The sequence below is a fragment of the Alosa pseudoharengus genome, unplaced genomic scaffold (assembly GCF_046254945.1).
Source record: "Alosa pseudoharengus isolate Yale_2024_CS ecotype anadromous, Long Island Sound unplaced genomic scaffold, YU_APseudo_1.1 YU_APseudo_1.1_scf_7, whole genome shotgun sequence".
NCBI classification, from domain to species: domain Eukaryota; kingdom Metazoa; phylum Chordata; class Actinopteri; order Clupeiformes; family Clupeidae; genus Alosa; species Alosa pseudoharengus.
Genome location: NW_027468859.1, coordinates 10,689,113 through 10,706,225, shown reverse-complemented (window position 1 = coordinate 10,706,225; position 17,113 = coordinate 10,689,113). Strand labels below are relative to the sequence as shown.

Genomic DNA, 17,113 nt, shown 5'->3' with positions numbered 1-17,113 from the left:
CAAGATCTTTTTTTGTATGTCTCATGGTGTGCCTTGGCTGTGTGTGTGTATGTTTCATGGTGTGCCTTGGCTGTGTGTGTGTGTGTGTATGTCTCATGGTGTGCCTTGGCTGTGTGTGTGTGTGTGTATGTCTCATGGTGTGCCTTGGCTGTGTGTGTGTGTGTGTGTGGCAATCACATGTGGCATACATCTGTTACGCACTGCTTGTCACGGTTTCTCCTTGGAGTATTAAGGACTCACATGACACACTCTCACTCTCGCTCTTCTACACTCACCATACACACACACACATAGACCACACACACACTCATAGTAGTCCCTAGTTTCCCACTTCCCCCTTAAAAATGACATGAGGTTTAAACCGTCACTGAGTGTGTAACCATGACGGAGGATGGGCCTAAACCGAAAGCCGTGTCAAAACAGGAGAATGGAGTGAGACAGACTGGCTCACAGACACACACTCTCCACTGCTGAAATAACCACCCAGGATTTATAGGTTTAGCTTAACATAACCTCATGGTCTTACCAGTTATTTTTCATATGTAAAACATGACTGACTGATTAACTGATGTCATGTGTAGTGTTTTTGATATTAACAGTAGTTTGGGTGCATAGGGAGCTCCAGTATATTTTTAATGGAAATGTTGGTATTATTGTGTATTTCTGTGGAGCAGTTCTTACTGGTTGTTTTGCCATTTGTAACATGACTGATCATAACTGGTGTTCTGTAGGATTGATTTAATCAGTGTATGTTTAACTTTGAGTGTTTGTGCATGCCCATGTGTTCTGCAGGAGAACATCAACGTGGATGAGGCAGCTCGGTGTCTGGTGGAGCACATCCTGCAGAATGACAAGGGCCTTCCGTACGAGGAGAGCAACGGTGACCGCATTCGCCTGGACCAGGACACTGCCACCGCAGAGAGCAAGTCGGGCTGCTGCTAGCGTTGCCGCATTACACTACGCTATGCGACATGAAGCGTCATAGTGGGCACCGCCATCTTTTGCCCTTTCTGACCCCAATCCCCATGACCTTTGATCTTTGGACTCCCGAGCATGCTCACAACGGACGGGATCTACACCGCTAGTCCTGTCCAGAGAGTGGGACCTATCTCAGAGGCATCTGACTCCGTTATCACACTACCCACAATCCTTCTCTTCAGCATGCTGTCTTGTGCGTGTGCCCTTTGTTTTGTCCATCCTCCTCTCATCTGTTCTATCTCTTTCTCTCATGGATATTATAACCACTTTTAACTGTGTGTGTGTTCCTCTGTGTTTGTTTTTGTATGTGTGTATGCGTGTATGTGTCTGTGTGTGTGTGAGAGAGAGAGAGTGTGAATGTGACTGTTTGTGCGCCCATTTGAGTGACAAAGAAAGACTCACAGGGAGAGCACACACACACACACACACACCGACACAACTTCCTCCCGACTGTGACTGTGCCAGCAGTTTTTTTTTTGTTGCTGAAGGGGAGACTGTTCCACCAGCGCACTCCGAATGCTGGGTATAGTAGTGTGTAATCCCACAGTAGATAAATATTCGGTACAAGGCCTCTGCTCATTTTAGTAGTACATATAGTGCACATCTCTCATACAAACACATGGTCACAACTAGACCAGAAATAATTAAACGGCTGCATTAAGTTATAGGAAATAACTCAAAACCATAGGTGTATCAGAGAGGTTCCCATTAGGACCTGTGTGTGTGTATGTGTGTGTGCTTGCGCGCGCCTTTGGCGGACATACACTTTTGTTTAAAGAGAGGGCTACCCCGAACTGGTCTGTTTATATGAACAACAGTATACAGACACCTTTGGTACTAGTGAGTCTTAACCTATGGTATTTAATGTTTTAACATTGTGTGTGGTGAGGGAACTGCCCCTCGCCACTCTGCCCTTTTGTTCAGCAATGAATCAAGTGTCTTTTTTTTTACAAAATGGAGGACTGTCAGTAATAGTCCAGTTTACATGAGAAAAAAAAAACACCTTTGACGGATCAAAAGAATAAAGCTTTTATTGAACTTTTATTTGCTTTCATTGACTTTGTTTCATTGTTGTTGTTGTGGTTTAGTGGTGTGTGTGTGTATGTGTGTGTGAAAGCTAAGGTATAGATTAGATTAAATTCAACGTTATTGTCATTGTGCAGAGTACAAAGACAACGAAACACACTTATTTAGTCTTAGCTTTTGGATGCCTCTGTGTGAAACAGTAAACAGGGGTCATTAAAAATAAGATAAGAAAATAGGCTACTTTATTCATCCTGAGGGAAATTCAGTGTCATAACCATAGACTGTAAAGGTCATAACAGCACCGTCTAGTGCAAATACACACATACAAACACATTGAAATAAAATCAAAATAAATACAATATCACATCAGTTTGTCATAACGACAATGAAGGGAGGAGTTGTAGCCTAGAGTCTGATGGCTGCTGGTAGAAAAGACCTTGACTCTCAGTGGGGGAGATTAGCCTGCCACTGAAGGTGCTCTTGCAGCTCAACAAGCCTGTCACCTATGCAATCACCCAGAGTTTGCGATGTGTGAGTCAACAGACTTAGGTTTCACCACTAATAGTTCACAAAGGCATTGAGGCATCCAATTATTCTTGATTATGAGAAAGTTCAAAAACCTGTTCATGATACAGTAAGTAAGGTGGTCATAAAGTATAGGCTGGCTAAATTATCTAAGCTGTTTGGCACAGCCATGGATTTTTTTTCAATGTCAAATTTAATCAGCTCTATATGAGGGACAAATTTAGCTTCACATGTGACCAATTTTGATTAATCTGCCTCACGCGCAGTGATTTTCCCTCTGGGGGCGCGCTTCAATTTGTCCTAAGCACACGAGACCCTGTCGCTAAGCAACGACTGCAAACTTTGGGAGAAGTGGTGGCAAGGTAAGCACAACACAGCCTGATAGGAACAATGGCGTGTATTTAACACCGCTACCCAGTGTTTTTAGTGGTTTATGTGTAAGAACACCACAATGTCCAAGGCCCCTAAGAAAAAGGACTACTCCTCCAGTCGAGTTACATCGTCCCCGGCGCAGACACCGAATAAAGAGTAAGTTTTAGATAGCATAGCAAGCTATTGCTAGCTATCGATTACTGTTAACCAATGACTAACGTTATGCTATGAACAGGTAACCAACCCAACAAATAGCGAAAACATGTAAATTCAAATATATAAACTGGAACATGACAAGTTATCAGAATTGTGAAAGTAAATTGACAGTGCAGTTTGGAATGTCAGAAATCACTAAACACTGCGTCCTTAATAGTCTAACGTTAACCCTTAAACAGGCAAGAGTGAAAAAATAGTAATACAAAATAATTTTATGTTACATTCTGTCTCATTTGCATTGTGGATAGGGAGGGAAAGTGAAAACCAGCGCCCCAAGTGGTTGCGTTCTTTCTCATATTTGTTTAAGCACCTACTCGCAGTTTAATTGGTGAATAGCCTATGTAAATAGATATTGTATAATAAAAGATTAAACAAATTGGACTGCCATAATTTGGCTGTGCCAAATAATTTCAGAGGCGGGCCAGCTTTGGCTGCCTGTTGCCGACGCATGTCGTAGCCTAAATTTGATGTGTTTCAGTGATATTTTAATTCCATGTCGACCAGTGTTGGGAGTAATGCATTAAAAAAGTAATGTAATTACAGTAATGCATTGCTTTTTGCTGTAATGCAGTAATGTAAGGCATTACCAATACAATTTCAGTAATATTTTACTCTGTACAATTCTCAGTAACTGGTTACTTTGCTTTTTAATCCAAAATTTAAAAATGCTCAATTGGCACCAGAGAAGATTATCCAAGAATTAAAAAAAGTCATCTATGCTGGTCCTGGAATTTGATTGCCTTGTTTAAATGACCGTAGAAACGGAATTTGAGTTATCTCTGCCATTCATGCAACAGATCTAACATGCTTAGGCTATACTTCTCATTTCAAGCAGTGAGCATAACTAAAATGTTGCTTTTACAGACAAAGATTGTAGCCATTATTCTCAACCACTGTAAGTGGAAGGAAAGGCAACCAGCAATGATGAGAACCATTTAATGTCAACATACAATTTATGGCTATATTTTACTATATTAAGTTGTGAGTGACCTTTGGCCTTTGGGGCCTACATTGTCCCATGAGCCATAACTGCAACCATTATATTTTTCTTTTGTTAGCCTTAAGCCTAGCTTAGTCATTATGCCATACCACATCACCTCCTGCTGTGTAATGAGCTGCATTGAACACATGAAGATCTATTGAGAACACCAAATCCATATTTCCTGTTATTTTGGTGAATGTAATGTAAACGTAGTGTAATGCCTTACAATTCAAAGACAGTAATATTGTAATGTAACAAATTACTTTGAGATGACAGTAACAAGTAATAAATAATGCATTACGCTTTTGAAGTAACTGAGCCGACAGGGAGTTTTTTAAAAAAGAGTTCAGAACTGCATTAGTGTTCGCCGTGTGGGGGAGGGGTGCAATATCCACTGATGGTGGGGGTACGATAGCCTGTGATGGTGGAGGTGAGTGTTGCACTGGTATTGAGGGGATGTGGGGGTGGGGGCTTGGGGATGACCACCTCCTTGATGTCCCTGTCAAGGCTGCCAGAGTCGTGGACGCCTCAGCAGGCACAGGCAAGGAGGCGTCAGGCGGGGGCAGGGCGTGAGGTGGTGATGGTTTAGGTCGTTGGGCGTGAGGTGGTGATGGTTTAGGTCGTTGGGTGTCACCAGGATGCAGAGCTGGAGAGACTGGGAGGCTGGGAGGTGGGGGTAGGGCAGGCACGCAAACAAGAGCAGTGCCTGAGTCTGCAAGGGGGGGTGGACAGACCACTCCCATTGGAGCTGGAGCAGGGCAGTCAAACCTGTTGTAGAAGTGGTTCAACTGGTTCGCCCTGTCCAGGTCCCCCTCCACAGAGCTGCTGCTCTTCTTCAGGCCAGTGATAGCCTTCATGCCGTCCCATGCCTCCTTCATGTTGTTTTCCTGCAACTTCTGTTCCACCTTCCTTTTGTAGTCCTCCTTAGCCTCCTTCAGCTTGACTTTGAGTTCCCCTTGCACGCGCCTCAGCTCTGCCATGTCCCCCTCTCTGTACGCCATCTTTTTCCTATTAAGAAGGGTCTTGACATTGCTGGTTATCCAAGGCTTGTTATTGGGAAAGCAGTGTACAGTTCTGGTGGGAACAACAATGTCCATACAGAAATTCAGGTAGTCAGTTGTGCACTTTGTGACCTCCTCTAGGTCCTCTCCAGTCATCATGCTTATTTTAATGAGTAAGAATGAAAGTTCTGCTGTATTTATTGCAAACAAAATTGATGTCTCCCGCGAGTCATGTCAGGCAGACTGTCCTAGCGTTCATGGGCTTCGGAAAAACCTTTTTCCCAGTGAAAACATCATCATTCCGCGTCATTCACGTCACGTAATGTGTGAGTCAGAGGTCGGAAACTGGGGCTAGATTTTGCTAACAGAGTTGCCCAGTTAGGGGCTCGTCATCACTTTTGTCATCACGTTTTAGTTCGTTTGTAGTCCATGTGGCCCTTCATGTCCAACAGTTAATGTGAACTTGGGAATTTGCCGTTTTTGTCACTTGAAAGCTGCATATCATTCTTCTTACACTAGCGTCTTACACTATATTTTAAGCAAATACAGTTGTTTATTTAGGATTAGTGGGTGTATGTTTTCAACTTTGTTGTGGCATCCATGTTTGTCACACATTCCGATGGCAAAGCACATGAACACTTGCTGTGGGAGAAACAAAGTAGCCACGGGGCGGTCCTTGTCATTCCAAAGTGCCATGAATGCACCATGTAGCCTGTCTGTCTGGGATGAGCTGCCCTCTGTTGTAGCTCCTCCCGGCTAGCCTCTGAAGATCATGTTTACGTAGAAAGCCAGACCAAGTCAGACTCAGTCGATCTCAAACAAGCCTATTGTCTAATAGACCTCTCCGGAATAAGTCCCGCCTCCGAAACATCCAGATCCACCCAACTTCTGGTTGTCGAATGTCTATGGGAAATAACATGGCGTTTCGAAAAATCGTACCTGTCAAACTCTGTAGGTGGCAAAGTAGAAAAAGCTGGTGGGCTGATTGGCCTACATACTTCTGCCAACTGGTTTCCACTGGATTTTTTGATTGTTGGTGCCGTTAAAGTAGTAAACTATTATTAATGCTAACCGGGAGCTAGTTCTGATGTACGCGGGCGGAGGAGGGCGTTAGATCTCGCTCACAACCAGTCACAACCTAACGTGATGGTCATTTTCACGTGATTCACGCGTGATTTCAGTGGTCTATAAAAGGAAATCGTTTGCAAGGTTCAGCCTCTTTTCAACACGACTTAACTTTGCTGAGAGTTTGTTGGCTGTTATTGAGATATTTGAAAAAGAAAGAAATCGCCGACAAAGACACTAAAGACATGACGAGGAGATTTTTTTTTTGTTCACGAAAAACAGGTAATGATAAGCAGACTAGGAATCAGAGGCAGAGTCGTATTGAGTCGATAGCTTTATTTTGCATGACCTTGATCAGAACAGTAACATTTTCAGAATGTATTAACAACCTATCAAACATGACGATTTCATGCAGGGTTAGTGTCACCTCCGTAGACAGGCTCTGGTGCCACAAACTTCATTTCGGTGAAGACAAACTATGAAACATTGCCGTTGCTATGCAACCTTGACTCGGGGAGTCGCAGCGTCTGAAGCGTGCGTTAGCTTAGTGCTTCTTACTGATATATTTCTACTTTAACGGCACCGACAATCAAAAAATCCAGTGGAAACTAGATGGCAGAAGTGTCCATTTTTTTCTACTTCGCCACCTACAGATGTTTGACAGGTATGATATCTCGAAACGCCCGGAAGTTGGGTGGATCCGGATGTTTCGGAGGCGGGACTTATTCCGGAGAGGTCTATAAGGGTAGACGGGCTCTGACGTTACTCACGGTAGCATGGTTTGTTTATTAGCCTGGTTAGCATTGACACTTACCACTTACTGCCAGCTCTTCATGTGAATAGCACAACACCAGTTATCCAGACATAAAGGTAATCACCACGCGGTTTACATCGTGCTCCGTTGTCACGAAAATATGTTAAGCCAGTTAAGCAAATTGCCGTATTGATCAGTTAGAGATTAAGCGCCCAAACCTGTGACGTCACATGCAACTGTAGTTTGTTATCACTATGTTACGACAAAAACTCAAAACAATTCAACTGATCCTAAAAATAAGATATGACCACTAGAAGCAATAGAGGTGATCCCAATGCCTACCATATGGAAGGCATTAAATTAAGATCCCAATGTGCACCGAGATATATTTTTTCTAAAAAAAATAATCAAAATGGTGAACTTTTCCATTTCTCATTTGATGCATATAACTGATAAACATTTTGCTTTCCTTGATCATTTATGTCATAAATACTATTTTTAAAATGGATTTCATATTATTTTTTATCAAATTGTACTATATAAGCTTAGTATGGAGATGACATCTCATCAGATGTTCTGAATTTACGGGCTTTTGCTGTTGGTGCTTAAACTTTTTCACAGAAATACACACAAAGTTATTAAATTAGATAACTTGGCAATTTGTCAGTATTTGTGTACATTCATCGGGCTTTTCTTTTTGATTTACCAAAATGGCAGCAAAATAAAGCCTGTACATACTCAAACAGTGTTATGCTATATGTATAACAAGGGAACTTTGCAGGGAGCCGTCCATACCAAGACCTTAACAGTCACAGCCCACTCAGGTTCCGGAAGTAACAATCTAATTCGCATTCTCCTTTGAGAACTGGATTATAAGTCATAATATCGTAACCATCCAATGTAGACCTAAAATCTATTTTATACAGTCTAAGGTTAAAATCAGCTATGGCATGATCAAGCGATTATATGCTCATATAGAACTTCACAGGCCAATGTGTGGCCATCCAGTGAAAACTGTTTTGCTTACCTTGAAGTGGAAAAGGATTAATGTAAACTGTGGAGTAAGTCATCTTGTCTTACAGTCAAAAATAAGTGTGTTAAACTATCATTAGGTTGGCAAACATTGGAAATTGCATTATTCGCAATAGCTGATCATGGGATTAGTAGTTCCTTCGATTGGAAATTAAATACATATTACATATAGTGGGGCTGTTAAGCTCTTAAAATAGGGACAATCTTGCTTTTTATGAAAGAAGCATGAAACTTTCAGGGTTTGTTCTTGATGATCTAAGCTTTAATTTAAGATCTGGAGGCATTCTCAGTTTGACCTCTGAGGTCAGATAGAGGTCACTGACCTCTGTGATATATGTTGTGACACTACAGGTGAATGGGGTAAAAAAATAAAATAATAGATATCACCATGAAACTTTCTCAGTTGATTACTCATGTTAAGCTAAGAAAAAAATGTATTGAAAGTTTTTTTATATTTTAATGTTTAAATACCAGTATGCAAATTAGGCCTTCTCTTATAAAAAAATGTGCTAATTTGCATACATTTTAAAAAACAAAATCAGGTTTTCTGATAAAGCCAGGCTCAAAATATGTTTTTCATTTTGTTGTCATATGAGATGGGAAAAGAATTACTGAGGGGTTTATGGACATCTACTTCTATTATCCTGTAATTCACCTGTACCACTGTGATATGAAATTTCTAGGCCCGAAATTAGAAATGGGTGTATCTTAGGATCTAAATGTGATAGAAATGTAAACTAAATATGTTTTTCCGTTGAAAATATCTGCGTTTTCCCTTTGTGTAAACAGGATCTTATTTTCCCACAATTCTGGGGTACAGGGTGGGGCAATGGGTGTGGCCTGAGTGTGGTTTCAGAAGTTCCGGCACTTGAGAACCTAAAAGGCTGTGTGCTGCTCTTATGGTATAAAATTCTCGCCAAAAGTTTTCTGTACCTGTACCAAAGTTTTGTGCTTGTAAGAATATTTTGTGCTCGTAAAAAATATTTGTGTACATGTAAAAATACTTTGTATCCGTAAAAATATTTTGTGCATGTAAAAATGGTTTGTACATCTTCAAATCCGTTTTGTCACTGTGTCGAAAAAAGTTTTGTGAATTTGCGAACGATTTTTGCACGCACGGATTTTCCATTTGCAAGTGCGCATCTGTTTTCTACAGACATGAAACAGATCTACGGGTACGAAACGAATTTACAAGTACAAAACTTTTTTACAAATTTTCCCAAAACAGCCAATCACAGCACTGCTTACTGAACGGCCAGTCAGCCGATCAGCTCGCTTCTTTAATTCTGAAACGCTGGACATACCGCTCTGGGTACATCCATACAAACACCACAGTCAGAAGAGGTGAAACACTTAAAAAAGAAGAAGAGGTGAAACAAGTATTGGCTGGGCTAAGCTAACTTCAAAGATACTGCTTTTATCAACCGTCTCTGCTAACGTTACGTGAAAGCACGCACATATAACGTGGGAAATACAAAGGGAGGAATGACTAGTCGGAAACATTATAACACAATAACTATACAGAACAATTATCATTAATAATAATACTAACCCTGTGGGAACAATAACTTAATGAGACACGCTTCATTTTCTTCCATAATGGTAATCTACCCAATTTCGTGTAAAAGTACAATGGTTAGGGCGTATGAAGTCCGTCTTTTATGTCCAGAATGAATGGGTCTTTAGTCAGCCTAAGCCAACCTGAACTTTTTTGGTCATGTAACTGTTATGTTCTAGCTAGCTTAGGTAACAAGCTAACAAGCAAACAGCTCAACTTAACTCTATTCCTTCCCTACTATGAATCTAATATCATTAACTAGAACTAATAAACAGTATAGTTTAAAACGCGAGCACTGGATAGGTAATTAGTAGGTAACAATAGGTAATGGCAGCTAACTGGGCAGCTAACCGTCTCTGCTAACGTTACGTGAATGCACTGCACATATAACGTGGGAAATACAAAGGGAGGAATGACTAGTCGGAAAACACAACAATTATCATTAATAATAATACTAATGATCACATTTTTATTAGTTCTAGTTAATAGTATTAGATTCATAGTAGGGAAGGAATAGAGTTAAGTTGAGCTGTTTGCTTGTTAGCTAAGTTAGCTCTTCTTTTTTAAGTGTTTCACCCAAAGATTGTTAACAATCTTTGTTTCACCTCTTCTGACTGTGGTGTTTACATGGATGTACCCAGAGCGGTATGTCCAGCGTTTCAGAATTAAAGAAGCGAGCTGATCGGCTGACTGGCCGTTCAGTAAGCAGTGCTGTGATTGGCTGTTTTGGGAAAATTTGTAAAAAAGTTTTGTACTTGTAAATTCGTTTCGTACCCGTAGATCTGTTTCATGTCTGTAGAAAACAGATGCGCACTTGCAAATCGAAAATCCGTGCGTGCAAAAATCGTTCGCAAATTCACAAAACTTTTTTCGACACAGTGACAACGGATTTGAAGATGTACAAACCATTTTTACATGCACAAAATATTTTTTCGGATACAAAGTATTTTTACATGTACACAAATATTTTTTACGAGCACAAAATATTCTTACAAGCACAAAACGTTGGTACAGGTACAGAAAACTTTTGGCGAGAATTTTATACCATATGCTCTCTCTCTCACTTTCTCCTTTGACTGTCCAACAGTACAGAGCGATAAACAGCAGACTCAGTTCTTCAATTGAAGAAGAAATGTGGATTGCCTTTGGAACTGGAAGCCATTTCTGTTATATAGGCATTCACAATGTGGTTACTGCACTGGGTCCTTCCACTGGCTCTGCACTGCTAGCATTTCATGCTTTCACTGGCTGTGATACAACATCTGCATTCAGTGGCCGTGGTAAAAAGACTGCCTGGGATACATGGCGTGTATATCCAGAAGTTACAGAGGCTTTCCATAAAATGTTGCATATGCCACAAGAGTTAAGTGATCTTCCTTTTCTCAACTAGAACGTTTTGTGGTGCTGATCTACAGGGTTCACATGGGTCATGGAATTTCTGGAATATTGGAATTTTAGAAAGTCTATTCTAGACATGGAAAGTCAGGGAACTTGATCATTTTTGGAGCACTGTCATGGAATATCAGGGAATTTTGTTGTATCAGTTTAAAATATACTTGCCAAAATACGTTAAATACAAATACATTTCCACGCAGAATTGGTGTATATCTGGTTATTAGCTGTATGGCTTCCTTAAGTAGCCCAACTGTGTTTATTCAATGCCTCATCTCCCGCTCTAAAAAATATTCTTGACCTCTATGCGGGTACTCTGAAATCATTGGTCGCTATATTGTACTATTCATTATAGTAAGTCATGGAAATTCAGGTTTTTTGTCAGGGAAAGTCAGAGAAAAGTCATGGAATTGTAAATTTGACTTAGATCCAGGGTTCCCACTCTATGACAGAACAAGTGCATGCGTAGAGGTCAATGAGGCAAGGAAACAACTTTTTATCCAGAGGTCAAAATCCCTGGAAAACATCCCCCTACACAAGCTGCTTTGAGGCAACACATCAAAAGAGCAATGCACCAGGCTAACATAATATGGAACCTTGCCTTGGTTCCTAGCCCACAGTTACCAAGTCCTTCAGACTGGGGATGGATTGATACAGATGCAGGCTGGCAGCCACGTTGGACAACACTCCCTGAGGCATCACAGGCATGCTATGAGCTTGTGCACTGTGGTTGTACAACCCCAAAACAGAAAAAGTTGGGACATTGTGTAAAATGTAAATAAAAACAGAATGTCATAATATAGAAGTATTGTAAACCCATATTTAGCAGCAAAAAGGACATAGACAACATATCAAATGTTAAAAATAAAATTTGGACCATTTCATGGAAAGTATATGTTCATATTGAATTTGATGCCAGCAACATGTTCCAAAAAAAGTTGGGACGGGAGCATGTTTACCACTGTGCTGCTTCATCTCTTCATTTAACACAATTTTGTAAATGTTTAGGAACTAAGGAGACCATTTGCTACAGTTTTGAGTATGAAATGTTGTCCCATTACTCCCCGATATAGGATATCAGTTGCTCAACAGTATGGGGTATTCTTAGTCATGCTTTTCATTCCATTATGCACCTAATTTGACAAATCTGGACTGCAGACAGGCCATCTTAGCACCTGGACTCTTCCTCTATGGAGAAATAATATTTAAATATGTGCTGAATTCATTTTGGCATTGTTTTCCTAAAATATTTAAGGTCGTCCCTGGAAAAGACATTGCCTAGATGGTTATGGTTATGGTTATGGTTATGGATTTAGCAGACTAGATGGCAGTATATGTTGATCAAAACCTGTATACATCATTCAGAATTGATTGTGCTTTGCCAAATGTGCAAGATGCCCATGCTGTTGGCACTAATGCTCCTCCACACCGTCATAAATGTTGGGTTTCAAACTGAGCACTAAAACAAGTTGGATAGGTTGGATACGTGGATAGGCCCCCTCCTCTTTAGCCCATGATTTCCAAAACGAATGGCAAACTTTGATTGGTCTAACCACAGGACCTTTTTCCACATTACCTCAGTCCATTTTAAACAAGCTCAGGCCCAGATAAGAGGGATTTTCTGTATCATGTCTCAATACAATTTTAGGTGTTACAATTTTGGCTGTAGTTTTGGAATTGAGTATCAAACTGGGCACATAGACAATGGTTATCAGAGGTTGTCCTGAGGTAGTACAATGGCAGATACATAATAATACAATGGAAACAGGTCTGGTGTTGATGCAGTGCCATCTGAGGTCCAAAAGACCACGGCCATCCAATTTGTTTTTCAGCTATTTCCTTGTTTGCAAAGATTTCTCTGGATTCTCTTAATGTTTTAATAATATTATGTCCTGTAGATGATGAACTCCCTAAATATGTCACAATTTCATGTTAAGAAGCATTAAAATTACATTGTTTCATCATTTGTGCACACAGGTTTACACAGAGGGATAAATACCCCTACATCTTTAATTCTAAGAGACCCTGCCTCTCTGGGATGCTCTTTTTCATATCCAATTGTGTTGCCAGTTACCCTAATTAGTTGTGAAACATTTTTCCTTTTGTTTTCTTTAACATTACACAACTTTTCCAGCATTTTGTTACCCCCGTCCCAACTTTTTTTGAAACATGTTGCTGCTATCAAATTCAAAATTAACATATATTTTCTATGAAATAGTCAAATTTCTCATTTTCAACATTTGATATACTGTATTGTCTGTGTCCTTTTTGCAACTAAATATGAGTTTAAGAGATTTGCAGATTATTACATTCTGTTTTAATACATTTATTATATAATTGATACATTTTGTACTTAGATTTGCCCAATCATTGGGTGCCAGTGATCTTCACTGCACGTAATGATGTTGACCTCTTAGAGTGCTATCAGTGCTATAGATAAGTTCCTCATGCCCAGAAACATGGAAAAACATATTTAGTTTATATTTCTATCACATTTAGATCCTAAGATACACCCATTTCTAATTTCGGGCCTTAAAATGTCATATCACAGTGGTACAGGTGAATTACAGGATAATAGAAGTAGATGTCCATAAACCCCTCAGTAATTCTTTTCCCATCTCATATGACAACAAAATGAAAAAAATATTTTGAGCCTGGCTTTATCAGATAATCTGATTTTGTTTTTTAAAATGTATGCAAATTAGCACATTTTTAATTAGATAAGGCCTAATTTGCATATTTAAACATTAAAAAACTTTCAATACATTTTTTCTTAGTTTAACATGAGTAATCAACTGAGAAAGTTTCATGGTGATATCTATTATTTTATTTTTTTACCCCATTCACCTGTAGCGTCACAACATATTACAGAGGTCAATGACCTCTATCTGACCTCAGAGGTCAAACTGAGAATGCCTCCAGATCTTAAATTAAAGCTTAGGTCATCAAGAACAAACCCTGAAAGTTTCATGCTTCTTTCATAAAAAGCAAGATCGTTGAGCTTAACAGCCCCACTAATACATATATAATATAATGTATTTTTGTTTTTTTCCATTAGTTTTTATTTACACAAAATGAAATGTTGCATGATCACGATTCACACCATAGCTGGCTAGCCTAAGGCCAGGCCTAAAACACTTTATACAGATTTTTCCAGGCATCAAATGGAGAAATTAAAGGAGAATTCCGGTGTGATTTTGACCTAAAGTGTTTTGAAACATGATACCGAGTGTGAACGTATGTCTCATAGCCCATCTCGGCTTGTCCCCTGCACTCCGAAATCTGGCGCTAGTTAGCCGATGCTACCAACAAGGCGGTCAATGGTGGTGCCTCGGCATCGGCACAGCCATGCAAATAAATCACTGTTTTACACCATTTACGAGGCTCAATGTATCTCCACACTTCATTGGTAGACTTCCGAGGGCCCTGACATTTAAAACGAGACATTGAGAACTTTGAAAAAGCACTGGTAGTTTACTTACAAGACGATTTATACAGACAGTATCTTCTCGAAGTTTAGCGTTTGCAGCCATCTTGAATTTAGTCACGATAAGTCGAGCGACGAGTAAGAATGAACAGGTATGATAAGGGATCAGATTCCAAAAATAATTCTGTGGAAATGCATGGATTAGTTTCTTCCAGTAGCAGCAACTGGAATCCATGCATTTCCACGGAATTATTTTTGGAATCTGATCCCTTATCATACCTGTTCATTCTTACTCGTCGCTCGACTTATCGTGACTAAATTCAAGATGGCTGCAAACGCTAAACTTCGAGAAGATACTGTCTGTATAAATCGTCTTGTAAGTAAACTACCAGTGCTTTTTCAAAGTTCTCAATGTCTCGTTTTAAATGTCAGGGCCCTCGGAAGTCTACCAATGAAGTGTGGAGATACATTGAGCCTCGTAAATGGTGTAAAACAGTGATTTATTTGCATGGCTGTGCCGATGCCGAGGCACCACCATTGACCGCCTTGTTGGTAGCATCGGCTAACTAGCGCCAGATTTCGGAGTGCAGGGGACAAGCCGAGATGGGCTATGAGACATACGTTCACACTCGGTATCATGTTTCAAAACACTTTAGGTCAAAATCACACCGGAATTCTCCTTTAATGGGGAACTTACATCCAGTACCTGACCCTTTAGGGAGGTACATGTACAGTAGGTGATGACTGTTGAGTTCTATAAGGGCCTGCTTATTGGTTAAGATGGTTGGCCTGCTCACTTCAGTAAATATGCCCCTCAATTTAGGCACTGTCACCTAAATTCCTTAGCTTTTTTAGGCATTTGTTCCATCGCCTCTTCTTCCTCCTCCTCAGCAGAACTATTCACAGTCTCTAGTTCTAACTTTCAATTCTGTCTGATTATCCTCATCTTCATCACTAGTGCCTATGCCTGATTATCCTCATCTTCATCACTAGTGCCTATGCCTGAAGAGTGTTCAGGGATCTCCTCTATATCACGCTCATTCTCTCGCTCTTCTATTCATCTTTCTGTTGCCATAAAATGAGCTAACTGTGATACACTGAAGTGCAATATATGGTTGTACTGTCATAATGTACATACCTGTACATGATAACATCTCTTTTTGCAGTGTATATTAGCATATCTTCCTGTTTCAAACTTCATTTTCAATACTACACAGAATACCCATTTTACCCAAATTTTATACCCTAATCTGGCAACGTATCTTGGGGGATACATACATTTCAAAGTTACTAAGCTAACTCCACAAACACAGTTAGGCTTTTTTCTTTATCAATATGATAGATAGATAGATAGATAGATAGATAGATAGATACTTTATTGATCCACATGGGGAAATTCAAGGGTCTCAGTAGCATACAGACATCACACACAACATGCACTTACAGCAGAAATGGTAAACATAAGTATAAGTATAAACATATAACTAAACTCCACTGTACAATAAAGACAGTAGAAGATAAGAAAGATAAGAAAACTAACAAAACTAAATACTAAATACACTATATAAATTAAATTAAGAAAGTCTAATGTGCTTGAGGGTGATCAAGCATAAGACGCTTGTAGTGACAGGGCTGGGACTGGTAAGGTGCTAAAGGGAGTGAGTGTCATGGTGAAGGTGCAAAAAGTAGTCCAACCATAGTCCTTTAGTTATGTGTGCATGGCAAGGTGCTCAAGAGAGTGAGTGTCATGGTGAAGGTGCAGAAAGTAGTCCAACATTAGTCCAACAATATATTTAGACAATAGTCATAATCAGTATGAGTTAATATGATGAATTTATCTAAGATAACTATGATTTATATGTAATTACTCACCACTTGGTTAGCATGTGCGCTACCGCTGGCGGCCATTTTGATTTCTGACCAAGCTAACTACATAATGACAAACAACCTGAACCAAGTCACTACCTACCACTACCTGACCTACAGACTGACAACAGACAGGACTTTTGATCAATCATAACTTTATTTGGAATTTATTTTTAGAAATGCCCCCCACAGGATGTTAAAAAGTATCTCCTGGTGCATGTTGCCTGTTTAAGGGTAGATATCGATATTGAATGATGTTAACTTATGTCATATACGCCAACCTTCTGTTGTACAGTTAACGTTAAGTGCTTGCATTTCATACCCACAAATGCCCACAAAAATTTCTGCTGCTAAATTATTATTGGTTAATGCTACGTTACGGAAAACAAACATGACATGCCGTAACAAAGTGTCCTAAAGTGTTCCTGTGGACTCCAGACCCTCATCTCTGGTGGCCAGCGCCTCAGAAGGCCTAGGGGACCTGAAGAGGAGCCGCGTCCCCATCTGGCCCGAGTGGAACGAGGCAGAGGTCAACGCCGAGAAATGGGACGCGACGAAAAGCAAAGATGCCAAGGGTGCCAAGGGCTCTCACGCGGTGAGTGTGCAAGGAAGTGTACTGAAAAGGGCAAGGCCTCCAAATGCCAAGAAGGGCTCCTACATAATGCAAGGAAGTGTCCTCCTGACTAGTGTGTGTGTGTGTGTGTGTGTGTGTGTGTGTGTGTGTGTGTGTTCAACAGCAACTCTTTGAAGACCCTGAGGGTAGGGTTGATTTGCCGGTGTCTCTGAAGGTCCATTCATGGAAGCGTCCTTCGGACTACCTTGTCAACAAGGTGAGCAGCTCAAACCCAGTGTGACAAGCAGGGTTAGGCATGGAATACACTTGTTTTTTGACCAACTGTTTGCATACATTCGCATACAC

The 17,113-nt window shown here is 40.2% G+C and overlaps 2 protein-coding genes across 2 annotated transcripts in view; both read left to right on the top strand.

Annotated features, from left to right (window-relative positions):
* rab32a (RAB32a, member RAS oncogene family) overlaps positions 1 to 2,022 on the top strand; it is a 30,657-nt gene extending 28,635 nt beyond the window's left edge. Inside the window, exon 3 of the mRNA XM_076272518.1 lies at positions 793 to 2,022. Within this exon, the coding sequence (XP_076128633.1) occupies positions 793 to 942 (150 nt within the window). The 3' untranslated portion in view covers positions 943 to 2,022. The remainder of the gene's footprint in view (positions 1 to 792) is intronic.
* A 958-nt stretch (positions 2,023 to 2,980) lies between these two features.
* The window catches only part of adgb (androglobin), an 87,764-nt gene continuing 73,631 nt past the window's right edge, over positions 2,981 to 17,113 (top strand). The window contains 3 exon segments of the mRNA XM_076273200.1: positions 2,981 to 3,057; positions 16,633 to 16,832; positions 16,936 to 17,024. Of these exon segments, the coding sequence (XP_076129315.1) occupies positions 2,981 to 3,057; positions 16,633 to 16,832; positions 16,936 to 17,024 (366 nt within the window).